Raw genomic sequence first — 27503 nt, 5'->3', positions numbered from 1 at the left:
TGTGAAATCTAAATGAATGCAGGGAAGGAACGGCTTGGGAATAGGAGAATGAGCTGTTCCAGTGCTAGGTCACGGCCATGAAGCCGCACTGAGCGCGTAACAGCTGACAGCCATTGGGTAGCCAATCTGCTCCCAGTAAGATGAGTCTTTGTATCCCAAAACCCACAACTAGCATGGAGCCCTGGGTTTTCAGGTCAGAGGTGAAGCCAAAGGACTGGATAAGCCGTGGAAACAATTTCACCCCCCTTCCACACCAGGACTGTGAGTGACGAGGGTTTGCCCCGTGTTGATCATGGGTAAATATAGGATTGCATTGGTCACAGCTAGCAAGCTAACATCTTTCACCAGTGCTAGCTACGTGTTAAATCACAAATACTTTGCCTTCTTTAGTACAGTCCCTGCCAGGATCTCAAAGCAGTTTATAAATGGAAATGAATCAAGTCTCACCATGCTCCTATGCACCAGGACAATATCCTCTCCCGGCTTGCAGATCATGAAACTCAGGCCCAGGGGAAGTGATTCACTCAGGGAACAGAAACCAGGGGCTGCTGCCTCATGTCCTGGGAGGGGAGTGAGATCTAATGGGTGACAGAAGTCCTGACTTCTCAATCCTGTTTCTCTTAAAAAAAGAGAAGCACAGGGGTTAACTGAGTCACTCGCTGATTACAGAAGGACAGGGAAACATTCAGAGGGCTATTTCCTTGCTTTCACCCTTTTGATTAGGCGAGGCTGCTGGCAACCAGGATTTCTGAGAGACTAAAACATCCCAAACCCAGAACAAATTTTGGGCTGTCAGTCAAGTGACTTTTGGTGTTTTCCAGCATTGGCAGCAGCGTGGAAAATTTGTCTTTGCTGCTCTGCTTTCCAGCCTGGCCCCTTGCTTCTCCTTTCCCTTTGTCAGTCCGTGATAGGAGGGTTGCTTATTGCACTGTCCACAGGGAGACCTATTGGCCATCTATGGAGTGGCGTAGGCACAGACAACAGAGGCAGCTGTTTGTTAGCCTCGCCAGCGATCGGCTTCAGAACAAAAAGCTTGGAGAGGAGAACGGGGAGAAGGTTTATTTCTCTCTTCATAGAGGAATAAATACTGAGTGGGGGAGGGAGAAAAAAAATCAGTGAAGCAACCTTCTGAAAACAGCATGAGCATTAAATCTGCATGTAGAAGAAGAAGAAAAAAAACTTAAAAATATGTCTGAAGCCCTGATAGCAGCAACATGATTTTTGATTAAACAGAACAATCATTCCATTCTGGCCTTAAGTAGAACAATTCATCCATAAATCTTACAGCATTTTATAGAGGAGAGCAAGTACTGAACAACCCAACTCCCCCCTTTATGGAACTCTTTGTGAGCTCATATCTTTGAGTTCCCCATTACCTAAACAGCTTGATTTGCAGACACATTCTATTGAGGGCAATTCCAGGCAGATTGGTTTAGTTTTGACAGAGTTGGGGTGGGTTAGAAGTTTGGTAGGTGAAGGGTGTCAAAATCGGTTACAATGCAAGGGTAGTTTTTCAGCCTAAGTCGAGACGCGAAGCTTTTCTCCAGCATTACTAGGAACAAGAAGAAAGGGAGCAAAGGAACAGTCCGTCTTGGAGTCTCAGGAATGATGTCCTGACAGCAAAACGTATTAGTGAGTGGAACAGTTTCCCTAAGGGAAGCAGTGGAAATCCACAGCATGCATCACTTCAAGACTCCACTGGAGAACAGATGGAATAACTAACCCTTAAGAAGGGTTTCAGAGTAACAGCCGTGTTAGTCTGTATTCGCAAAAAGAAAAGGAGTACTTGTGGCACCTTAGAGACTAACCAATTTATTTGAGCATAAGCTTTCGTGAGCTACAGCTCACTTCATCGGATGCATACTGTGGAAAGTATAGAAGATCTTTTTATACACACAAAGCATGAAAAAATGGGTGTTTACCACCACAAAAGGTTTTCTCTCCCCCCACCCCACTCTCCTGCTGGGAGAAGCACGGGAAGCACTCTCCTGCCGGGGAGAGTGGGGTGGGGGGAGAGAGAACCTTTTGTGGTGGTAAACACCCATTTTTTCATGCTTTGTGTGTATAAAAAGATCTTCTATACTTTCCACAGTATGCATCCGATGAAGTGAGCTGTAGCTCACGAAAGCTTATGCTCAAATAAATTGGTTAGTCTCTAAGGTGCCACAAGTACTCCTTTCCTTAAGAAGGGTGAAGATGATGTTTGGGTTGGAGCTGACTAGCTCCATTTTCTTTCATTTGTTCCTTTCCACAAATCTGAGCTGTTCGTTTGGGATATCAACATCATTGTCTTGTTCTTAAATCAAGGATGTTGAAGGATGGGAGGGATTTTTGATACAAAAAGTTAATCTAGGGCCATTGGAATGGCTGGTTCTCCTACCCCAATCAGCCTTAGTTGCTATCAAATGCTCAATCCTGCAAGCTGCTGAGGTCAGTGCTCATTATGTTTATTTTGTGATAGTGCCTAGGGGCTAATCAAGATTGGGAATCCATTGTGCTAGGCGCCATATAAACAGAGTAGCAGACAATCCCAGCCCCCGAAAGCCTGACATTCTAAAGAGACAAGGGTAACAACTCCCAGCCCAATCTCCGGACATAGCTCTCTCGTCCTTCGGCCTATTATAAAAGGAGAGAAAAGCTTTGTTGTGAGGAAAGTAAATATCCGACAAGTTCCACTTCTCCCACGAGCAACAGACATGGCAACATCCAATGGACTACATTCCCCAGAGTTCCTTGGTCCTATAAGAAGCAGCAGTGGAGAAAGGCAGTGGGAGCAAAGGATTAGTTTGTAAGTAGTGATTTTTTTTTTTAATTAAGCCAAGCTATTTATATATGTACAACCCTACCGCCTCCCAAATATTGCACTATTAAAAAGGGAGATCTGACATCTAATCATTTTTTCAACACACCTTCCCTTGTCCGCACTGTAATTTACATAGATTCACAGCAGCTGTCAGACAATTCTTCAGCTAATCCAGATAAAAGAGGTACAACCAAGGCTCCAAGAGAGCAAAGAAATCTGCCATCCATGTATGTCCCAGAGAGGCCTTCCCTTCATGCGCTCCACACCCACCCGCATTCTGGAAACACATCCATGGTAGTTGGATGCTGGTAGCATCCAGTACTGACCCTCTTCAGAGTTGCCCAAAAGGGAGGTCAAAGATTCAAGGCCCTTGGAAACTTTAAAGCAACATGATCTCTTTAGGACTTGGTCAACACAGTTTTTTGGGGGAGTTTCTTCTGCTTCTGGGCTCCGTTTCTTGGGCTCACCCTTGGAAATCATGGAGCGATCCACCTGTGTCCCTATCAAGGCAGAGACATTCCAGTGTCAGCCAACCAGTTTTAGTCAGAACAGTTGTAATCCAAGTGCTGGGGTTTCTGAACCCACGGGAAGCACTCAATAAGCCACGGCCCCAGCATCCCCAGGGCTACTGAAAAGCACGTGCGCTTTGGCATTGATGAAGTAGGTTGCGAGGAGAGAGAGGATCAGAATGGCGATGCCCACGACCAGTGTGATTATCTAGGTGGGGACAAGAAAGGAAACATGTAATGGTGTGGTTACAAATACAGAATGACGGACTCACTTTGTAAAGGCTCCTGGATGCCGAAGCATCTCAGCAGAGACTCAGTATTGTATTGTGGTGACTCCTAGGGGCCTCAAATCAAGGATCCAGACTCCACTGTTCTAGGTGCTAAAGAGTGGGTCTCTGCCCAAGGAGTTTAGAATCTAAAACCAGAGGAACAAAGGAATTGCCAGACTGGACCAGATCCCATGTTCCACCCAGCTTTTTGTACCCTGAGTCTGACAGTGGCCAGCATTATGCTTCAGAGAAAGAGAGAACAGACCTTGCATTAGGTAGACGTGGGATAAACTGCTCCCCACATTAGCTTTTCTTCTAATTCCTAATTGTTAGAGATTGGTTTAAGCTCCGAGCATGAGGTTTAATAGCTCTTCCAAAATGTGTATTTGATTCACTATTTTATCCTCAGACACATCCAATCCCGCTTTGAACCTTGGCCTCAACTACATCCAGTGGCAGAGAGTTACACAGGCTAAGTGTTGTGTGGGGAAAAAAATTCCTTTTATTGATTCTGAATCTGGTGTATTTTCATTTCATTGAATGTCCCCTTATTCTTGTACCATCAGACAGGAAAAGCAGAAGCTCCCTGTCCACCTTATCTTTACTATTCGTTATTTATACACTTATCTCCTTTCTTATTTGATGCCTTTTTAAGAAAGCAGAGAAATTAACTGGTCAGTTTATTAGTTCTTTATTTCAACGGATAAATACACATAACTGGGCATCAATCCTTTGCCCTTGCAGAGCTTATTATCCATTCCTAAGGTCCTATAATGGGCTGCTCTTCCTGTACAAACACCTACCAGTGGCAAAGCCAGAGTCACTGTGCCTGGTTCTCATTTAAACCAAGGCACCTTTATACTGTCACAGGGTCATAAAGGAACCTTCGTGTAACTGAGCACCCAGCTCGTTAGCTCCTATGTCGCTAGCTAGCTCCCTCGCTAGCTTTGCATTTCTTGTGCTGGATATTTAAGGGTTGAGACATGGCAGGCAGGGAGTTACACTTGCCTGGGGTGGAGTTAAGAGGCACAACACAGACTGACAGGTTTCAGAGTAACAGCCGTGTTAGTCTGTGTTCGCAAAAAGAAAAGGAGGACTTGTGGCACCTTAGAGACTAACCAATTTATTTGAGCATAAGCTTTCGTGAGCTACAGCTCACTTCATCGGATGCGATGAAGTGAGCTGTAGCTCACGAAAGCTTATGCTCAAATAAATTGGTTAGTCTCTAAGGTGCCACAAGTCCTCCTTTTCTTTTTGTGAACACAGACTGAGTAACCACCCGCTGAGTAACAACCCAAGAAGCGCAGCAACTGCCCCGACATGCATGCCCAGCCCCTGGGTGACTTATTGCTGTAACACACATGACGATGAGAGTCAGGTCTGTACATTCACAGGGTTTAGAGACAGGGGTATGACATCACTAACAGCCTACCAGAGAGCTCCAAAGTAGGCCCACAGTTCAAAAGCCATCTCAAAATTAACCCTTATTTGGCTGGTAGCTAAACATCAATGTAGCCACTGGAAGGTTGCTGAAAGAATTTTGTTGACTGATTCTCTGCTTTTAATTGAAACATCGGATAATGTATTGATTTGTATTTGATCCCTGGATTTTCTTATAAAGGCACCTGAGCCATGGCTGGCTTTCGTACTGGGCAAAATCAAAATAAATTCCATTTCAGAAATACACCAAACACATTAGGATTGCAAAATCAAGCACTCGAAAGACAGGTTGAATTCTGGCTTTTCCTTCTTTTTGCACACACGATACAGCCTTTATTTATATGATTACATTTAATTAAGGTGGAGTTAATGGTGACATTTAAATTGTAACTATCAGGATTCAAAGTTAACATCCCACTAGGATGTTTCAGCTCCCCCCTCCCCCGGCTATCTACAGATCCAAGAGACGGCACTTCATTCACACTTGCATCATGTCTGGAAGGCTTTCCTTCATCATAAGGGCTAGAATTTTTGTTTTTAAAAGGAAGAAGAGCTCATGCAGCACAATTCCACACAGGCAAAATCACTGAGCAATCAGAGCTCTGATTATACATGTTTTAGCAAGACAAATGGTTAATGTACAGAATATTCTTAAATTTATACAGGGCCCTGTCAGCTCAGAGCATCCCAAAGCATTTTACATGCATAATCCAACACACAATATACAGGATGCACCTTCATTTTAAGTTGGGAGGGAGCTCAGAGCAGTTTAAGAGCATGAAGCATCATTATGCAGCTGTTTAGGGGAGAACTGAAGACTAACATGGCCTCTAGTTAAACTACGTTGGGGAACTGAATGGAATTATCCTTGTTGGAATTTCACCAGAAGACTACAGTTAAAGCCTTCAGTCTTGCAAAGTGTCCCAAGTTCTTTAGTCACCAAAAATGGTCAGAACCCCTCTCACCATATTAGGCTGTTGGTTCAGAAATTACTTTGGGGAAAAGCATCCATTTCATCACTGCTGCCACTTTTTGCCACACCCTGGATTTCTGTAGAGGGTCTCCTAAGAGTTGACCAAGCCCAACCCTGCTTAGCTGTTGAGATCTGATAGGAGGATAGCACAAGGTGTCATAAAACCTGGTCACAGCATGTGTTTCAAAGCTTGCCAGGAGACATTAAAATCTATACTCAACATCATCTTCGAGTGTTTGGAGAGACACCAACTCACCTCTAGCTCCTTGCTGGCTACGAGAAATATGCGGGCGCGGATATCCTTCCAGCGGCTCTCTGTCCATGTGGAGTATTCTGTGGATCCCCACTGCTTCAGCTCGAAGGCAGGAGAGGCGGCCTTGGTTAGACGGACAGTTGACTGGACACAGAAGGGAACTCGCGACGTTGAGTTTGCGTCCCTGGAACCCTGCACCCACGTATAAACGTACATCTGCAAAGAGAACGCTGGGGAGTGAGACCCAACAGGGCACTAGCAAAAAACCATCAGGACCCGTTTTCCTGGAACCTCACTTGCTCTCTGGGATCATAACAGGCTTTACTGATTGTACTGACTGTATGAGGTTTGCTTCACCCACTGCTGAAAAGTGGCTCTCTCTGAGGTGGAGTGTGGGTTCTGTTTAACTACACACAACAGTGTACAACAGCTGAGGACTGGGAGTGACAGTCCTGTGTCCAGCTGAAACTGCAGGGGAATTTATGTTGGCAGAACGTAATTCACAAGCTAGAGTTTATCCAGGACCTCAGGGCTAACGCCCCATCTCTTGTCGAAGGCATCATGAGATCTTTGATGCCCGGGAGTAGCCAAGGTCTCAGTTTTATGAGTCTCTGTAGAAGTTAGAGAGACTGACTGGCCAAAGAACGAAAGACCCTGACACCAGGACTGGGTAGAGGCCCACTGGTGGTGGATGCTTGCACTGCCAATGCCTGTGTTGACATGAGACTCAATTCCATGGCATAATGGCATAATTCACAGGCAGTATATTGGACATTCAAAGCACCCTCAGACTTATGCATCTGTGACCCATGCTGCCATCCCAGCTGTACTCACTTTAAAGGAGCACTCCCTCTGAAGCTTCTCCTGCCTCGGGCACTAGGATGCAGCTGGGACGTCTCTATGAAGGAGGAGGACTTTCCTCATCTCTCCCATGTCTTGTTCAGGACAGAAGGAAATTTTTCCATCCAACTTTCTTCAGAGAGGCGAAAGTGAGACCAATTCATCGCAGGGACGTCAGTGGAGTTCACTAGCCCAGTGTTTCTGTTCCTATCCCCCACCCTCATTCTACTCAGATGGCAACTTACTTCCTTCTCGGGGTTGGGTGTTTTTTCAGGGTTCAGGCACTCCTCCTTGGTGAAATTGACAACCGTGCCCGTGAGATTGGCCAGAACATACTGCACTAGCTGGGTGGTGTTCACCAGTGTGGTAACTGCAATGTAGTGCTGGGGAAGTTCATCACCTGGGAGAGTCAGAGAAAACAGGATTGGCAGGGAGAAAGCCAGATGCCAAAGAGGTTACCACAGAACTTTAGAAAGTTCCCAGGTGACATATCAAGGTTTAAGCTGGCTCTGAATTCTTCCCCAGACCATGCTTACCCAAGAGTCCTTTCAGGTCCTGTTTAATGATGGACTGGAACCAGGAGTTGTTAGTTTTAATCAGAAACCCATAGAGCATTCTGGAGACCTGAAAGTGAGATGGAAATGGGTTCATCCACATTCAACTTTACAAGACAAATCAGGAAGTACACCAGCATAAGGCTTCAGCTGGAGTACTTTGTCCCATTCTGGGCACCACAATTGGAAAAGATGTGGACAAATTAGACAAAGTCCAGAGGAAAATAACAAAAATGATAAAAGGGCTAGAAAACATCACCTATGAGGAAAGGCTGAAAACACTGGGTCTGTTTAGTTGGGAGAAGAGAAGACTGAGGGGGGACATAACAGTGTTCAAGTACATAAAAGGTTGTTATAAAAAGGAGAGCAACAAATTGTTCTCCTTAACCACGGAGGACAGGACAAGAAGCAATGAGCTTAAATTGCAGCAAGGTAGATTTAGCTTCGACATTAGGAAAACTTCTTAACTGTCAGGGTAGTTAAGCATTGGAACAAAATTACCTAGGGAGGTTGTGGAATCTCTGTCGCTGGGGTATTTTAAGAACAGGTTAGACAAACACTTGTCAGGGATGGTCTAAAGCAGTGCTTCTCGAGCTATCTGATGTGGGGGACCGGCAATTTTTTTTCCCCAATGTGTGCGCAGACCGGCAGCTGATGGCTCGCAGACAGGACCACCACTTTGAGTAGCACTGGTCTAGATAATACTTAGTCCTGCCTCAGCACAGGGGACTGGACAAGATGACCTGTCAAGGTCCCTTCCAGTCCTTCATTTCTACGATCTAGCGGCTAAAAGCACAGGGCTGGGAGCCAGGACTTCTGTGTTCCATTCTCAGTTGTGGGAATGTGATCTAATGGCAGAAGCACAAGGCTGGGGCCAGGATACCCGGGTTCCATTTGCAGTTCTGGGAGGGCGGATGATCTAGTACCTAAAGTGAAGGGCTGGGAGTTGAGAGTTCTGGGTTTCATCCCCAGCTTTGCCACCAACTGCTTGCATGACCCATCTGTGCATCAGTTCCCCCCATTCCACCCCCAACTCTGCATAACAAGGATAAATATTGTTCTGTTTTGCTGGGGGCTTGTGTAAGACACTGGGATCTGATGGGAGGCACTAGAGAAGGGTAAAGTGCTAGTCATTCAGCTATGGTGGAGAAAGGGAGAGGGAGGCAGGCACATAGGGAGACAGACAGGCCAGCATGCCGTGTAAACACACATAAACAGAGACAGAAGGGAAATACGTGAGAGATCAGCATGGATGCCAGGGACTGGCTCCCATCTGCTCGTACCGTTCTTGGATCTGCCTGAATAGCAGAGGTGTTGCCGGTTCCCCCCGCAAGCTGGTAGAGAGCACGGGCGACTACTGTGGCTACTTCTGCCAGGGACTGCAAGGAAAGAGGGCTCTGTGTTAATCAAGACAGGCAGGCCCAGTAAAACAGGGAAGGAGAGCCAGCCAGTCCCCACACATCCATCAAAGCATTTATAGCACATTCATATCTAAGTGCCTAATGCCACCAGCCCAGTAGAAAGCACCCCAGCAATGGGCAGAGAACCCATCACCCAGATCCCAGCCACCCCCAAGTCTCCACCCCCCTGCAAGTAATGGGCAGAGATAGTGTTTTACAGAAACCTTAGCTGTGTCAGTGACATAGTCCAGGGTCTCCTCAGGGCTAAGCCCCTCAGGATATTTCATCAGGATGTTCTCTGCTGTGTCATACATGCTCTGGTAATATCTGAAAGAGGAAGGGAAACAGGATTGGGGAAGGGGGCGGAAAGAAATCACAGGACACGGAATTCAATTCGGTCCATGCCTGAAGCAGACATTGGGAGGGGTCCCCAGGGAGTGGAGTCGCAGCTTTGCCAGAGCGCTGGCCTCCCACGCACTCCTTAAACCATTTAATGAGGCTTTATAATTATCTTTGGGCCTTGCACCACTTCTCCCATCTGAGGATCTCAACACAACTGACGAGCAGTGATTAAACCTCAGTTGGGTAGGCGTTACGGCACCCGTTACGTGGATGGAGAAACTGAGGCACAGAGCAGGGAAACTATACACGAGGCCACAAGTTAGCGGTGAAAGTGGGAACAGAACCCAGAAGTGCTGATTCCTAGTTCCTTTCTCCAACCGGACCTATTGACTTCCCTGCACTGAAAGGTCCGAGAGATTCCAAGTTAACTTTGTGACAGTCTAGCATCAAGACATCTGCAGCAGCAGTGCACAGCTGAATCGAGGACTGGGCGAAAAGCCCAGCACAATGGTCTATGCTTCCAGGTTGGATGGGAACACTGAAAGCAATTTCCCAAGAGTGAAGAAGAGTTGGAAGGACGAGATGCACTACCCTTCTCTCCAAAATTCTTCAGCGCTCCCAGAGCTGTGCTGCTCCGGAGTTTGGAAGGTGGCTGCTTCCCCTGGCTGTCTGCAGAGACGGCGTGACAGATCAGAGGAAGGGGTAGGCATGAGGGGAGAGGCGCAACCTGGAATGATGGGCTGGGTACGAGTCACAAGCAATTCCCTCCCCACTTCCATCCCTCCACTCTCCAATGCCCCTCGGGAGAGGATGCTCATGGAACATGCCACGAGGGGGTCAGGTGGGGTAAATGGAAGAGCCTCTTCCACTGCCTGGGGCCCCTGCCACCACAAATAGAAAGATATATTAAAAAAAACAGCAGCTTCTGGAAGAGCAGATGAGGCTCAGACACGCTCAGCTGCCATTTGCTCACCTCTGGCTCCCAGCCAGCTGCGGGGAACGTTTTCTGTACAAAACTGGATTTTTTTCGCTTGTCAGGATAATTATGTTGCGCCTGTTCAATTACATGGCACATGGTTGCTCCCCCCACTCCCCTCTGTCCTCCATCCACCACACTGCTTGTATGGTAGGCAGCGCACCCCCAAGGTGGGATGTTCTGGGAGGCTGAGCTGCCCTCTGCTGGCTACCACTGGAAATGGAGTCTATGTAGCCTTCCGAGCTGGGCACCTCCCTGGAAACGGTTTTGCATCCGTGTTTGCTAAGCTTTGATAGTGCCCCCAACCCCACACAGTGTTGGAGACAGGAGGCTCCAGCCTCATGGGGGCAGATGCTGGCTGCGGTCAGAGTGGACACACCTGAGTTTCTTTACCATGGACTGCAGAGGGAGTCAGGTGTTTGGGTTTCTACTAGAAAATGCAATGCATCCCGGGAATCCTTACGCTACAAAGCGGCATGCCAGGCTGCAGCCACTGGACTGGAGCTAGGAATCCTGGCTCTGCCATTCTCGGTAAGTCACTTTGGCTACCATCATGAGACCTGGTGCTCCAGGGTTCTGAAAGTCAAACCACGTCATCTACAATTCTCTGGGTTTCTAGACCCTGGAGAATTTCTGCCCTAATCTGTGTCTCAAACTGCCCCTCCTCTAGTTCACCATGTCAAATTCAGCACGGTCTTGGGATCCGAAGTCTCAGCTGTTTGGGGCCACTTTGACATGAGTTGTGAGGAAGGGAGAGGAAGACACTGAGTCCAGTTCCTAGCAAACAGGTGTCCTCATCACAACGACCCCCTTCTTATCAGTTTCAGCATAGAGGCTAAAGAGCAAAGGAGCCTGAACTTCCCCCTTGTACCTGGTCCAGGTTTTGGCACATGGGTGGTGTGATGTGGGGGAAGCTTTCGTGGCTAGCAGCCTTCAGTCTGCAGGGCTGTTAAGCAACACTAAGATTTTATTTTGCTATTAGAGTTTAAACACCAGACAGGAAGACAGTCACATCCCATGTGAAACCACCTGCTCTCCACACACCCCTCATAGACACAACGGAGATAGCATTGCTCCCCATACCTGTTCTGGAAGGAAGTGCGATGATCAGCCAGGACCACCCCAGGGATGCCCCTGGCCTTCAGAAAGCGCTGGAAGGAAGAAGGCGGGAGAGGCTGAGACTGCCTAACCTCCTGTAGAGTCACATTGGCACTCATGCTGCTGTTGATCAGAGCTTCCAGCAGGGTTTTAACCTGAAAAGGGTGAGAGAGGAGTTAGGAATGCTCTACGCTCAGTGTTTGGTCACAGCTAACGCAAATGGCCTGGAGCTGAACCGCTTTGGGCTGGGATCATGTCAGATCTCATCCTAAGCAGGGTCAGGGCAGGGTAGTACTTGGAGGAGAGACTGTCACGAACCCAAGTGCTGCAGAAGCAGCAGTAATTCAGCAGAGGATTCTTTTTGCTGAGTCAATGATGCTAGGGAGCGCAGCAGTACATGAGGTGCAGTCTAAGTAGAAAGATGGAGCAAGGTCCTGACCTCTCGTGATTGTTCAAGGTCTCACGGCACTTTCTGCTAGTCAAGGCAGTGGCCCTATGATTTTACCACATTGTGAAATTTCATTCTGTTTCCTTAAATTCCCTCATGGTATCAGCTGAATATAGAATTTTTCACTATGCCATGAGCTATGTTGTGCTGCTCATTACATTCCATCCCAGAGATGGTTGCATATCAGGGGTCAGAGAAGTTAAAAAGGCCCAGTGGGCTCCTCTGGGATGAAAGCTGCTGTTAAATATCTAGGAAACTAAAGAGGCTATGGAGAGCGACTCAGAACTAAGAGACCTCCCGCCTCCCTCCCACCACCTCTGACGCTATCAACAGGTCATCGGGGGGTCAGCAAAATCAATGGAAGGAGTCAGACATGCCTATGCCAATGCCATGCCCTCTTCAAAAAACAGTGGGGCGAGGATCTGGCCCTTTGCCCAGCAATGGGGCCCGGTGTCAGTGGAGAGATGCAACTGCAGAGAAGCCTCTCTGTTCTGATGAAGCTGTGCTCTGGGGATTTTTCCCCTGCAGTGTATAAGTGGCTTTTCCTTTCCATTGCGTGTCTAGGCATCTCCGTGCAGCTGGAAACACAGAGCAAGCACAGGGACTCAGATTGTCCTCTGTGCAGAAGGGAGAGTTTCATTACCTGTGTTTGAATAGATTCATTCCTCTGAGAGACAGGGTCTGTGTGCACCCAAAGAACAGAAGAGTTCCGTAAAGCCACCTGCAAGAGAACAAGCCGCTTGTCAACACACACTGCTGACCCATCTGGATTTTACAATGCTTGCCTTATTTAGAGCTTGGTGCAGAGGGAAATCACCAAAAACTCCCCCGGAGAGACAAAACAGACTATGGGAGCTAGAGCGACCACCACATGGGTAATCACAAAGAGACCAAAGGGGAGGAACAAGGGCAAGGGCTGGCTGGGAAAAGTCCAACTGAACTGTCACCAAGAGACAGGCAGAAAACTTGTCTCGCACCTGACTCAGCTCCAGGAAGGAATGAATGTTGTCCAGCCGGACGGGAAACTTGTCATTTTCCATGTCATATACCATTCGCGAGCTGCCAATGTAATCAAAGGTCTCCTGTGATGGAACAAGTTCATGCATAAACCATAGGCATTTGGATGGTTAATGAGCTCAATCCTAACCAGCGTTGGAGAGGAGGACGTGGAGAAGAAGAGAGAATCTGGAATTAACTCCTCCCCTTGTGTGTTTCTGAAAATTCTGCCATTTGGTGAAGACTGGGGCATTCCAACCCCTCTTCCTCCAAATTAAAAGGCTCTTTGTTGTCTCCTTATGAGTCAGGGATACAGGCCCTGATGGCAGGAATGGGCCTATAACAACATCCAGAGTGGCTAATGAATTCCACCAAACCCAAGGAAATCTCCACCCCGCACCTCTGTTTCTATGTGAGGACTGAAGGACACTGATCCAGCAGCGGCAGAAAGCAGCACAAACTCTGCCTCTCTGTAACATGCGTGAACAGGCTCTATGGGCCAGACTGACAAGGGTATTTAGGCATCTCAAGATGCAGATAGGTGCCTTGAGCCCACAGAGAGCCATGGGAGCTGGGTGCCTAATCAGCTTAGCCACTTATGCAAATCCCACCAGTCTCCTTTCTGCACCTTTTGGTGCCTAAAAGCCTTTGAAAAGGCTTCTCTACCCATGGAGTTACTGCTGATGATCTAGCCTGGATTCACTCCACACGCAGGTGCTCTTATTCCAAAACCAGGGAGAACGCTATGTGTCGAGAAGCCCTAACTCTGGCCCCACGTGCCTCATGCTCCATTACAGTTAATGGGAGATGCATGGGCGCAAAGCCCCAACAGCCTCTGCACATCATTGTGGTATCTAAATGCCACCTCCCGTATGGATCCGACAGGCCTGCAATGGCTCGCGACAAACCAATGAGTTAGATGTCCTTATTTTCCACTGTTTTGCTCCTCTGAATCACCATGTTAACACTAGTTATTAACCCCAACTACTAGATCATACCATCTCCCGTGAGACTCTGAATACTAGAGCGTGGGCACAAATCAGGGTAGGGCATTCCAACTTCTTTCCACCCCTCTGGGATGGCGGGGGGGGGGGGCCTGCAACAGGAAATCAGGGGATCCTGCCATCTCATAAGGGGAGTGTGCAAGACAGAGATGAACACCCATTTTGAGAGGCAGAAGGTATCCTGGGGGTGTCTATAGGTAAGGGCATTCCTACCATCTCCCCAGGGAACGGCAGGCAGAAATCAGGCTGCCATTAGACAACCCTTTCCCAAAGCTCCTGTACAGTGGAACCTGACAACTCTCCCTACCTCCTCTACATGGTACACAGAGACTGTCCAATCCACCGCTCCAAGCACAACTCTTAGGGAAGGACTGACTATAGATTCCCAAGCTGGGGGTGTCACATGGTCACTCCACAGGACCGTGGGCGCTAGCTTCACAGAGCTACCCAAAGGAGGCCATCCATCGCTGCACATGCCTGGAGGGGAACATCAGCTGCTAACCATTACTCTCCTTCCTGCTCCCAAGAGTTAACCCTGGCTTAACACAGCTGCCAGAGCCACTGCTCCGTGCTCGCACTGCACTGCAGACAGCACATATATTTTTAATCTGGTCTCACCTGATTTCATTTGAAGATTTACACTGGCAAAGTTGTAACTTATCCTGATGGCAGGGTACAGGTCTAAAGAAGCCTGGAAGGTGCGGGTGAGAAATTACGGATACAAGAGACCCGTTCATTCATTGGGTCCATCACCACGTCAGGATAGGCTACAAATGCCTCGGGGAGAGGTTGCATCGGCTTAAGGGAATATGAATATGAAAAACCAAGGCACCCAGGCTCTAGGTTTGCAAAGAAACTATTTTGCACCAGGATGAAGAGAGAGACTCTCTTTTGCTCCCTCAACTGCAACAGTTTAGCGGGGACGCCCCTAGAAAGTGCAGGCCCCATTCGTTAGTAGCTTTTGTGCAGTTCCCTCAGAAGGAACTCCATATTCTCTGAACCTCTCCCCTTTGCGGGATAGGGCTTGGGTTGGAGGAGGGATCTCTTGGCTTGGCACAAGGCAGGTGCAGACGCATAGAGGTCTACCAGCATCTGTGGAGCTGCTACTGAAAGGGCAGAGTGGATGGGGAGCAGATTGCTTGCCCAAGACAAGCGAGGAGGAGATGAAGATCTTACCCCTTGGAAGAAGGTGAACATGATGTTCCTTGGTAGCGTCTGAACACCTGGCACTTTATGGAGGGCTTCAGCAGCCGCCAAGTGGGTCACGAAGGAGGCAACAGCACTCTCTGCCCCTGGGGCTACATTCCAGAAGAACGAGTGGCTGTCAATCTGTGAGCACAAGTGGGAGGAATGAGGAACACATGTACACAGACAGAAACTAATACAGGGTGACTGGTAGACGGAAGAACTCGATAAGACACAGCCAGAACCTTCACCCGCAAACTGAATCCACCCTTGAAGCACAAAAGCAACTTGCTCTGCCAGAGAATCTTAACATGCTCCCATAGCTCTACCAGTCCTGGAGCCTCATGTGCAGCTGTGCCAATGCATCTCACTCCTAGCCCGCAGCACATACTCGTATTCCAGGCCTGGATCTCTTGTAAGCAGCACATGCCCACTGTGATGTGCTATTAATGGTTCAACTGATGTTCACTATAGGCTAGACTGTGGCCATTAAACCTGATGACCCAGCGAGTTCTACTCTCTCATCTGCAGGGGTGGAAAAACAGGGTATTCACCAACTGCAGGGCGGTCCAGCGGATAAGGCAGCAGACTGGGAACAAGGAGACCTAGGTTCTATTCCCAGCTCTGTCACTGACTCACTGCAAAACCCTGGACCTATCACCTATATGACTCAGCCCCCCTCCCCACAACACCTGTCAAAATGGGCTAATCGTACTCATCCTATCTTAGTAAAGTGCTTTGAGATCAATGGAAGAAAACCATCATAGGAGTGCCAGGTATTCACTAATCTGGCCTCCCCCATCATTCAGTTATGAAGATCCATAGAACAATATCCATTCTTTAAAGAATAGAGAGTTGATTGGTTTTTTGGACATTACAGTATAACTTGATGATGATTAGATTCGAGTGTATAAATGCCTTCATGGGGAGAAAATCCTGGGTACTAAAGGGCTCTTTAATCTAGCAGCAAAAGGCAGAACAAGAACCAACAGCTGGATGCTAAAGCCAGACAAATTACAATTAGAAATAAGGCTCAGATTTTTAACAGCAAGGGTGATTAACCACTGGAACAAACTACCAAGGGAAGTGGTGGGTTCTTCATCTTCAAATCCAGACTGGATGCCTTTTTGGAAGATATTCTTTAGCCAAGCAAGGTATTGGCCTCAAGCCAGGAGAAATGGGTGAAATTTAATGGCCTGTCTTATACAGGAGGCCAGAGTAGATGATCTGGTGGTTCCTTCTGGCCTTAGACTCTATGAATCAATGAGTAAGAAGGCCTGGAGTACACTAGACCCTTGCATCACAAAGCATTTTGGAAACAATTCAACCTTTGCAATATCTGTGTGAGGTAGGTACATTTATCATCATTTTACGAGAGGAAAACAGAGTGAGTAGCTTGCCCAGAATCATGCAGCAAGTCAGAGGCAGATCCAGAAATAAAACCCAGGAGTTCCAACGTTCTCAGCCCCTACATTAACCAGTAGACACCGCTGGCACCTGAATAATGGCTCCTACCTGCAGAATGATACCAACCACAGCTAGTCAGCAAGATTTAAGGTAGGAGATCTGGATTACAGGAAGGAAGACTTGATGCATATAAGATGGGCAGTCCATAAAGGCACAACTCCCCTAGAAAACCTTCCCTTGCACTGCAGCCCAGAAAAATTAGGCATCACCACCTACTCGAGTAGCAACGATGATGACTTCATCCATAAGGTCTATTTTGCTGGAGGTATTGATGGGTTTCAGCGTGCTCCACACATTATAATCAGACAGAGCGTCGCAGACTTCTTCTAGGAAGCAGAAACAATACGGTTTAAGAGCAGGAACTCTGACAGCAGAAAGAACAAGGAACTGAAGCTATTCTTTGGCCAGTTTGGGAGGTTCATAGCTTACCAACTGATCCAACACTACCAGGCCCCTTTCTAGTGATCGGGGTGAAATCCTGACCCCACTGAAATCAATGACAAAATTCCCATGGATTTCGTTTTGACCCCAATGTCACCCTGTGTGTTCACTGCTCCTCTACCATTTTGTCTATTCACCCCACCATCCCCAAACAAGTCAATCCCAGTAATATACTTAGCAGGCATTAGGTCCCTTCTCATCCCTTATCTCCCTTTCTCATGGATGTCCTGTGCTGTAGACTATGGACTTCGGGACCCCAGGGTGTCTCATTGCTTTAACTGAAAACTATTTACATTACAGGGAGGAAACTGTAAAAATATGTAATGAAATGCCTTTTGGGTACCACTGCTATTATTAATTGTGCTATAGCGGTGTTATAATAAAAAATAGTTCACAAGAACATAAGAAATATTGCTTCCATATTAGCTCAGCAAAATGAACAATATATACCCTACATCAGTGGTTCTCAAAGCTGGTCCGCTGCTTTGAGGTCACAAAAGCATTTGATTAAGGAAATTAACTGCACATTGTTCTTGTGTTTTGCATATTTAAGTCTCAATAGCCTGGCAGGTTCTTGGGCTATGCACTGGGATGGAGGCTAGTGCCATCACTCCAAACCCATAGCCAAGAAGGAATTCGAGAGACCTTAATTCAACAGAACCACTTTCCTCAACCAAGGGCCAAACGGGCTATTTGCTAGGACCACATGTCCTCTAAATAAATACTCAGACTGCAGCAACAGTCCCCTTTAGCAGAGGCATGGTCTGTGGTGACTACAGGTGCCAGCAGGCAGTAGTTTGGCTTGGATGCTGCCTTCCTTACAGAACGTGTTGTGACCACAGACCACTCCTCGGACGTTAAAGATCAGAGTGGTTCTGGGCTGTATTGTATAAAGCTATGGGTTGAGTTTCCTCTTTCTAATGCACACACCACGTCCCACTCGAATTCCCACCACCAGTCCCCACCCCATCCTGCTAGGAGTGCACTCACCTGGGTTGAGACTGAAGGCGGTCTGGAGGGAGCTCCGTCTCATGCAGGTAACCGTGTTGGTGACAGCATGCATGTGGGCGAAAAGCTGCATCGCGCACAAAGGGTACTCCGGGACAGAGCCATTCTGCGGGAGGTTATGGTCTTGGTAGCACTGAGACAGAAATATAAATAAATACCTCACTCTTATACGGCAGAGTGGTCTAGCGGATAGGACGCAGCACTGGGACTCAGGAGGCCTGGGTTTTAGTCCCCGTTCTGTAACTGACTAGCTGTGAGACCTTGGGCAAATCATTTCACTTCCCCTCCCTGTGCCTGCTTCCCCTCCCACCCTTTGTCTATCTTGTCTATTTAGATTGTAAGCTCCTTGGGGTAGGGACTGCCACTTACCGTATGTACAATGCCTAGCACAGGTAGGGCGCACTACCACAATATAAATAATAAAATCAGAGAAATAAGTCTTTCCACGTAATACTTTCCCCTTACACAGCATCTTTTACTTGAAGATCTCAAAGCACTTTACACAGTTGGGTAAGTATCAGACCCCTACTCTCCTCTTTACAGATGGGTACACAAGCACAGAATAGATTTTAAACCAAGATTCCCCTATCAGATGAAGACTCTTAACTGGTTCCAAATTTTAACCTTACATACAAATGGCCTGTTTCCCCGAACCCACCTGCAAAATTTTACTAATTTGGGAAGTTGGCAGCTCAGATGAGCATAAGTTAGTGTGGAAGAAACTATTTCCCTACCGAAGTGGCACAGCTAGACTCCCCTCTGCAGGTGTTAAGGCAGGGGTGGGCAAACTACGGCCCAGGGGCCACATCCGGCCCTTCAGACGTATTAATCCGGCCCTTAGGTCCCACCAAGGAGTGGGGTCCAGGGCTTGCCCCACTCCGCACGTGCCGTGGCTCCCGTGGCTCTGCGCGACTCCCGGAAGCAGTAGCATGTCCCCCCTCTGGCTCCTACGCAGCCCCTGCCCCATACACTGCCCCTACAGCCCAGCCAATGGGCTGCAGGGGCGGCACCTGTGGACAGAGCAGTGCACAGAGCTGCCTGGCCACACAGGAGCCAGAGCGGGGACATGCCGTTGCTTCCAGGAGCTGCTTGAGGTAATCACTGCCCAGAGTCTGCACCCCTAGCCCTGATCCCCCTCCTGCCCTCTGAGCCCCTTGGTCCCAGTCCAGAGCACCCTCCTGCACCCCCAATCCCTCATCCCCAGACCCACCTCAGAGCCCTCACCCCCTCCCGCACCCCAACCCCCAATTTGGAGAGCATTCAGGGCCCGCCATACAATTTTCATACCCAGTTTTGCCCATCCCTGTGTTAAGGTATAGTACCTGCTTAATAACTTGAGTCTCGTTGGCATCGTCAAGTAGAAAGATGGGGAAATTGAAATCCTCATAAGCAAGCCCATTCCCGAGAGGATTCCACATAGTCCAGTTGCAATGAGCATACTGAGGGCCGTAATCATTGGAATAGACACCTGCGGGCATGGAGAAACAGGCGGGTCAAATCATTGAGGGAACAGCGCAAAGCGTTGGAAAGGCAGGGCCCGCTGAGCAAACTGCAGCAGGAACAGAGAGACCACCACCACAGGCTAAGAAACCAGCCGGAAAAAAAAAAGAGAGATGGATTCAGTTGCCACATGTGGGGAAAACAGAAGAGACAGAGCACTGCCATGTGAAGAGAACAATAGATAGGCACATGCAAAGCCATCACATGCCAAGAGGTTGACAGAAGCACATAATGAGCATTTATCACATGCTGAGAGAGTGGGAGATGCATACAGAGAAATACTGTACTTTGAAAGAGAGACACTCACACCATTTTCCGCGCTCCATCATGTGCTGGAAGCGCCTCGAAGCGTTTATAAAGCGCCAGTCATTGTAACACCTACGTGCTGTGCGAACAGCATGAAGGTGATGGTATGACAAATGCCAACAGACCAAACTCACCTTGTGTGTTTCTACAGCACCTTTCATTGCAAGGCATCACAAAGTGCTGTACAATCTATACATAGTATAGCATCACTTCACCCACCACCAACCTGCAGCCACCTCTGAGGTGGAACACAGCAGTGGGTTAGCAGCACACAGTGGTGTGTTAGGGCAGACAGTGAATACCCATTGAAGTGAATACCCAAATGAGCCTGCAGGGGGAACATAGGGAGGTAGAATGGAATTAAGAGGGCTGGAATTTGGCCAGGACACTGGGATTAAAAGTGCAATACTATAAAGAGAGCCACAAGACCTTTTAATGACCACAGGTGGTCAGAATGAGTTTTATCCCTCATCTGAAAGAGGAACTTGCAGAGAGACCAGGTCAGTCTGCATGATGCAAGGAAGAAAACCCTTAGTGAATCACTAACATCACTTTCTAGAGCACCTCAGGTGTTCCTTTGAAGGTCTCCCATTTGCATACTGACCCCAACCCAACCCTTGTGAAATCTGACAAGATTCCAGCACAAACTGGTTACACCTGCAGAATGTTAATGAGCCTAAATTGTAAAGCAATTAATTCACACACAATCCCAGAGCAAGCGTAAAGCTCCAGGTTGTCAGTCTTTTGCAAAACACTTCCTACTCTGATCACCCCCTCCTGAGCCAAACTAAGGGCTTAATGTTTCCTTACCAAACCCATCATTTGGGCATTTTAAGCCAGGGGAGAATCCTTGTGCAGGGATGGGTTTGGAGATGGCCACAGCCAACCCAGAAACTCGTGAAGATCCCTTCAGCTGCAGCATCAGCTCCCTGGAACAAAGAGAGAATATGGATGAAACAGCCCCCCAGATTCCCTGGCAATCTTACCACAGGGAAAGATTTAGGCCAGGGGTTCTCAAACTTTATTGCACTGAGACCCCCTTCTGATGAAAAAAAAAATTACTACATGACCCCAGGAGGGGGGACCGAAACCTGAGCCCCACCACCCCAAGGGCTTCAGCCCCAGGAGGGGGGCCTGTAACCTGAGCTTCGCTACCCAGGGCTGATGCCCTCAGGCTTCAGCTTTGGCCCTGGGCAGTGGGGCCTGGGTTTTGACTTCAACCCTGGACTCCAGCAAGTCTAATGACAGCCCTGGTGACCCCATTAAAAAGGGGTCACGACCCACTTTGGGGTCCCAACTCACAGTTTGAGAACCACTGGTTTAGGCCAAGCACCAGTAAAAGTATCACAAACCAAAAACCATTCCATAAGCTGTACCAAACCGCTGTGAGATAGTTATTTGCATTTTATAGATGGGGAAACAGACACAGTCATTAGCAGAGCCAGGAGAGAACCCAGGAATCGTGCTCCAACTACTAAGCTGTCTGTTGAGGCACTGACAGGTACAGGTACCAGTATACATGAAGAACACTCAATCTAGTTTTCCAATTTACTTTTCTAAAAGTAGGCACAAGGGTCTGGTTTTCAGTGGTGTTCTGCAGCCTACAAAGGGTGCTTCAGAGGTACAGCACTGCCAAAAAACCAGGCCTTTCAGAACCAATTCCCAAGCACCCATCTCAAGTGAATTCAGAATTCCAGATTTGGCTGCTCAAACACACACAGGAGCTTGTTCCGAGTGCCCAAATGGCAAATGTGGCCACTGAATTTAGGGCCCCTGTGTTTGCAATTTGGGCTCACGTTGCCTCGGCAGAGAAGAGGCGATTAACCGTAGCTCCTTACCTGGTGAAAAGCCCTCCCTCTAGCAGTACCATGTACGGGGGATGAGGTCCATCAGTAAGCACCCATTTCAGGTCCTGGTCCTTCTCCACCACATGGATTACTCCTGTGTCTCCATTCATGGAAGCTGCAGAGAGAAAGACAGAATGGTCCATGGTTCACCAAAATCCATTTCCCTCACAGCTGTACACTTTCTGTGCACTTCAGAGAAAGAAAGACCAACATATGGGATTAGAGGGAAGGAGCGACTGACTTGTACAGTTCAGCTAAGAGATGACCAACAACTAAAAAACACAGTTGTCTTTTAGATGAATCAGGCTGAAAGAGTTGTTTAAGAGATAATCATAATAATCATTTGCCTTTTTAAAGCAGATTTTATCTAAAGATTTTGAAGTACTTTAGGTATATCAATGAATTAAACATCACCTGCCTCTTGGGGGATGAAGGAGGATGTTGAGTATGAACCTCACTGTATACAGGGGAAATGAGGCACTGAGATGGAAGTACGAGGAGGAAACAGGAGATGCCAGCCACCAGCAAGTGGGGAAGGTCCAGAAGAGAAGGAAAGAAGGGAACATATCAGCTGAGAGTACATCTGGAGAAGCACAGGGAGAAGGGAAGCATGTGCAGTGAGACAGGAGGGGTCCAGCAGCAGAGAAGCCATATGCAGGGGGAGAGCGGAGCAGGACAGATCGGGGCAGGAATCAAATGAGAAGCAAAAGAAAACAGCGTGCTTAACATTTTCCAAAGCACTTATTGCATCAGAGACAGCTAAAAATACACAGAGGTGATCACATTTCCTGGTCAGCAATTGCAGTAGTTGTCACAGGAGTATTATGGGATTGGGAAGGGAGGTGCCCGTAAAACAATCTGTATTAAGAGGTGGCTCACATTGTTATATGAGAAAGTTGGAGCACCTGCTACACTAGAGTAGAAGGCCATGTGCAGTTGTTCTGGCCTTTAACTGCTGCTGACAGGGTCCATGTTGGAACGTGGTTCACTCTGAGGACACACAATGAGACCCAACTACAAATTAACAAAATGCTGACTCACAGGAAACCCTTTCTGCACAGTATCTATAGCAGCGAAGGAATTTTATTAGATCAGTGCTCCTTCTCTGTCATCCCAACAACCCGCAAACCTCAGTAGTACAACAAACCAACAAAATTAAAAACAAACTAAAACCACAGCCCATGGAGAGTTTTAAAACAATACTCTAGACAGAGGAAAGCACGTGAAAGGGAGGATGCTTAATTGATTACACGCACCCTGGAACCAAAGACACGTGACTGGCCAGCCGCATGTTAGGCATGTCGCCTTACCGAAGTAACTAAACATGCTGTGGTTTATTAGTAACTGTATAAAAGTCAAGGAAACTGACACAAAAACGACATTACAGAAAACAATATAAAGAAATTTCACAATGAGAGGCCTACATTATAGAGGGACAGGTCAGTGCACATGGCTCCTTGGTTTTGGGAGGATATTAAGGAAACTTTTGAGCCCTGGTGAAATCTAACTATTTAAATAACAGGAAATCTCCTACTATCCTCTCATGGATATTAAGCTAATTACATATGAATGCGATAGGACTTGGCACCAAGAAAGATCAAAGCAATTTTGGGCAGTGTTGCCAACTCTCACCATTTTATTGTAAGCCTTAATTTCATGATTTTAAAGCAACCTCAGGATTTCTGAAGTGCGTGGGGTTGGGAATACCAGGGAGCAGTGAAGTGATAGCGCATCTCATATGGCTCTGGTGCAGGGGTGGGCAAACTTTTTGGCCCAAGGGCCATATCGCGGCTGCAAAACTGGATGGAGGGCCAGGTAGGGAAGTCTGTGTCTCCCCAAACAGCCTGGCCCCAGCCCCAATCCGCCCCTTCCCCCTCAGAACCTCCAAGCCCCCCTGCTCCTTGTCCCCTGACCACCCTCTCCCGGGGTATCCTCGCCCCTAAATGCCCCCTGGGACCCCACTCTCTATCCAACACCCCCTAGTCCCTGTCCCCTATCCAAACACCCTGACAGCCCCCCACCCCCGGGACTCCCACACCTATCCAACGCCCCCATTCCCCGTCCCCTGATCGCCCCCCCATAACCTCCACCCCATCCAACCGCCCCCCCCGAGAGCCTCTTATCCAATCCCCCCACTCCCTGCCCTCTTATCATGACGCTCAGAGCGGCAGGAGCTTGCAGCCCCGCAGCCATGCTGCCAGGCAGAAGTGGCGGGCCAGAGCACTAGCAGCGTGGCGAGGTGAGGCTTCGGGGTGGGGGGGACAGCAGGGGAGGGGCCGCAGACTAGCCTCCCTGGCCGTGAGCTCAAGGGCTGGGCAGGACGGTCCCACGGGCCAGATGTGGCTCGCGCGCCATAGTTTGCCCACCTCTGCTCTAGTGCGATCACACCTGGAATATACAGCTTTCATTTTTTGGCACTACATTATCAGAAAGACATTGACAAACTAAAAGTAGTTCAGGAAGAAGCCACAAAAATGATGCATGTTCTCTCAGTTAGTGAAAGAGAGGGGATTGTCTCTTCAACTTAAAGTAAAATAAGCGTTCACAACACTTACACTGACAGCCTATTTGATGAGTGGCATTCAAAAGACGAACACACGGGGCAGTCTTGTTTAAGGGGATATAGATTTTCCTCTCTATAGAATTGCCCCAACAGAAACCTGAAGAAAAAGAAACAAAATTCAGGATAAATAAGAGGTCACATTGGGTTCTGTAACAGGAACAAATTCAATTTCATCTAGGTCTCGTTGCCTTCTGGGTGAAAATTAAAGGCACCTGACTAAAGTAATTCCTAGACTCTCTGCTAAATACCAACTGAATAATTCACTTCCCTGTAAATTCCCTTGCAGTTTTAACTGAAGTATTCTTCATTTCCTATCACCCACCGAGGCATACTGTTGATACGCGCTGTTTAAAAAGCTATCACATACCTAACGTGAAGATGCTGCTTTTCAGCTGTGGGTGGAGCTCTGTAAAGTTTGGATGAAAGATGCTATATGCAACATGAACCAATTTAGAAACGCAGCAGAATAAAGAAGTCAATTCTCAGTTCTGTGGTCCGACAATCATCTCTGACCCAACAGTTAAAATGAGGGTAGATTGATCTTCGTGGTCCATACACAGGATCAGGAACGTGTGGGTTCTAATCCCAGCTCTGACACACACTCAATAAGAGACCTCATGCAAGGCCACATCACTTCTGTGTGCCTCGGTCTCCCTGTCTGAAAAACATGTGTAATAGTAACTTTTCTGACAGGGGGGCTGTGAGGAACAATGTTTGCATAATATTTTCGAAGATACTAAGCGCTAAGTATGGACTGTGATTTTTATTATAGCAACAACAATCCTTAGCGTTTACATAGCACTTTCCAAAGGTCAGTATCATTATCCCCATTTTCCTGATGGGGAAACTGAGGTGAGAGGGGCAAAGTGACCTGCTCCAGGCCACCTGCAGGCAAGGGCAGACCCGGGAATAGAATCCCAGTCCAGTAGTCTATCCAGTAAGCATCTCAACACATCTCTGTGGCTTTGCTATTTACTCAATCTTTTATCTGGGTATTCCTAATTCTGAGTAAGTGACAGAACTGATGATCAGCATCACTTTTAGCGGATACATAAATGGTGTATTGTCTTTGCAAATTGCACAAATATTAGAGATTTGGTAATAATGCCACACATAAGCATAGGATACCCTATTTCATTATTTTCTATTTACTGCCATATTTCAGAGTGAAATTTAATACGAAACACGCTATTAAAAAAAAACCCCAACATCTCCCCAATTAAATGATATGCAAATTAGGATTATTTCCACAACACTGGAATCTAGCATCTCAAAATAAAATTGATTGACTTTAACGTGCACACTAAGCGAATGCAGCACGTGGAAGGAAGGATGATATGGGATAGAAGCTCCCACAGTCGCTGTTCGTTTTACCCAAACAAAAAGCCAGCCACAAAACACTAGTGCGGGTTCAGCATCGTCGTAGCAGCAAACCGGCAGACAGCTCAGTAATGCCCGTCACCGCACACAGGGTGCCCACCCCGCACCTTTTAGCACCAGGCCTGGGGGAGCTCTCGGCCAGTGGGAAGAAATGCCAGCGCAACTAAGCTGTGCAGCAACACATTCCCAGCCTGCCAGGACAGGAGCATCACCAGCCTGCTGCTGACTTTACCTTCCCCCATCAAGAGAGAAACTTGTTTAGCCGCAGTCCTTCTACAGACGCTATCTGCACCCCCCCCCCCCGGCCCCCCAACAGGCCAGCCCTGGGCAGACCCGACTCCGGGCTTGAGCGTCCCACGCCTCGACAGAGACGCCACCATCCCCTGCAAGGGCTGTATCAACCCTCCGCTCCTCTGCCCGCCTGCCGCCGCCCCCCACCTAGCCCATGGGGGAGGGGCCCCGCCGCCCCCCACCTAGCCCATGGGGGAGGGGCCCCGCCCCCCAGGGGGAGGGGCCCCGCCCCCCACAGCTCCCGGGGAGGGACCCCACCGCCCCGCCTGCCACCCCCCAGGGTGCCCCACCATCCAGCCGCCCCCCCGAGAAGGGGCCCCGCCCCCCCCCAGCTTCCAGGGAGGGACCCCGCTGTCCAGCCGCCCCCCCAGGAGAAGGGGGTCCAGCCGCCCCCCCAGCTCCCGGGGGAGGGGCCCCACCACCCCGCCTACCATCCCAGGGGGAGGGGGCCCGCCGTCCAGCCACCCCCCCCAGGAGAAGGGGCCCCAGCGCCGCCCCCCCCACAGCCCCCCAGGGGGAGGGGCCCCGCCGCCCCCCCACAGCCCCCCAGGGGGAGCGAGTCTCACCGCAGCCCAGCACGCAGAAGAGGAGCCCACGGAACAGGGTCTCCGCCCCCCGGCCCCCTCGCTCCGCGGCTCCCATTCTCCAGCCGGCCCCGGCCGCCATCTTCCCCGCGGCTTCCGCTTCCCGCTCGGGGTGGGCCGGGCCGGGCCGGGGCCCTCTGCGCGTGCGCGCGCACACGCCGGGAGCGCCTCTCTGGCCTGCGGAGGCCTCCCGCTCTATGGTTCCCGGGCGGAAGCGGAAGCGGCCGGCGGCAGCGGGGCGGTTCCGGGGCCGACGTGGAGGCTCGCGGCTGAGGGGCGAGTCCGGGCGGCGGGTCGGGGCCGGAGCCGGAGCCGGGGGGCGCGATGCTGACTAAGTTCGAGACCAAGTCTGCCCGGGTGAAAGGTACCGAGGCCCTCCAGCCCCTCCCCCCCCGATCCGCGTTCACCGCCCCTCCCCCACCTGCCCCCCCCCGCGGCCCCCACTTCCTGTCCTGCCCCGTGCTCTGCCCCCCCACCCCCCAAACCCTTCACCTGCCCTCCCGCCCTGTGCCCTAGTCTCCCCCTTGGCACCTCCCCTCCCCCCCCCCCGACCCAGTGTCTAACCCGGGGTTATGGGGCTGTCGACACTGGGACCCCCCCCCAAGTAAATAATCCCCCCCCCCCGTTTTGGGTTGGGAAGAGCCCTCCTCTGAATGCTGGCCTGGGTTATTCTTCTGGCTTGCTGGAGACGCTCCTATTGTCGTCTCTGGCTTTGCGGCTGTTGTCAAAAAGTGCTAATTGCAACCCCCCCCCCACCCCACCCCCCGCAGCTGATGGTCAAATACAAAAGATGCCATGCCGCTGGCAGTTTATTAATACAGGTTTAGACACTTACCGCACCGTTTTTAAAAAAAAAAAAAAAAAAAAAGCCGTGAATTGCGTATGAGTGGAAAGCCGCGTGCTCTGCGCTGGGGGACTGGGGCTAAGGTTTCTGAAAGTGGCCGGTAGTTTTGTGCCTTGCCTGGTGCCAAGTATCAGAGGGGCAGCCGTGTTAGTCTGTATCCACAAAAACAACGAGGAGTCCGG

The 27503-nt window shown here is 49.1% G+C and overlaps 2 protein-coding genes across 3 annotated transcripts in view; one reads left to right on the top strand and one right to left on the bottom strand.

The window, feature by feature from the left end:
• Positions 1–2781: 2781 nt before the first annotated feature.
• NCSTN (nicastrin) lies at positions 2782–26601 on the bottom strand. Of its 2 annotated transcripts, none has more exons than XM_084614103.1 (17): positions 26460–26601; positions 24215–24319; positions 21651–21774; positions 20623–20741; positions 19329–19474; positions 17989–18139; positions 16774–16883; positions 15082–15234; positions 12883–12987; positions 12549–12626; positions 11443–11612; positions 9266–9368; positions 8925–9020; positions 7624–7711; positions 7333–7487; positions 6251–6463; positions 2782–3520 (listed from the first exon to the last, which is right to left on the bottom strand). In XM_084614103.1, exons 1-17 carry the CDS (start codon positions 26557–26559, stop codon positions 3398–3400), a joined length of 2139 nt encoding a protein of 712 aa, XP_084470229.1. In that variant the 5' UTR covers positions 26560–26601; the 3' UTR covers positions 2782–3397. The 2 variants fall into 2 exon arrangements, with proteins under 2 accessions (XP_084470229.1, XP_084470230.1); XM_084614104.1 differs by having other exon boundaries at positions 16774–16880.
• An 89-nt stretch (positions 26602–26690) lies between these two features.
• COPA (COPI coat complex subunit alpha) overlaps positions 26691–27503 on the top strand; it is a 32683-nt gene continuing 31870 nt past the window's right edge. Inside the window, exon 1 of the mRNA XM_084614102.1 lies at positions 26691–26841. Coding sequence (XP_084470228.1) covers positions 26802–26841 — 40 coding nt within the window. The 5' untranslated portion in view covers positions 26691–26801. The remainder of the gene's footprint in view (positions 26842–27503) is intronic.

The sequence above is a fragment of the Lepidochelys olivacea genome (assembly GCF_965140295.1).
Source record: "Lepidochelys olivacea isolate rLepOli2 genome assembly, chromosome: 24".
NCBI lineage: Eukaryota > Metazoa > Chordata > Testudines > Cheloniidae > Lepidochelys > Lepidochelys olivacea.
The sequence above is the reverse complement of the archived record's forward strand: the minus strand, read 5'-3'. Positions and strand labels throughout refer to the sequence as shown.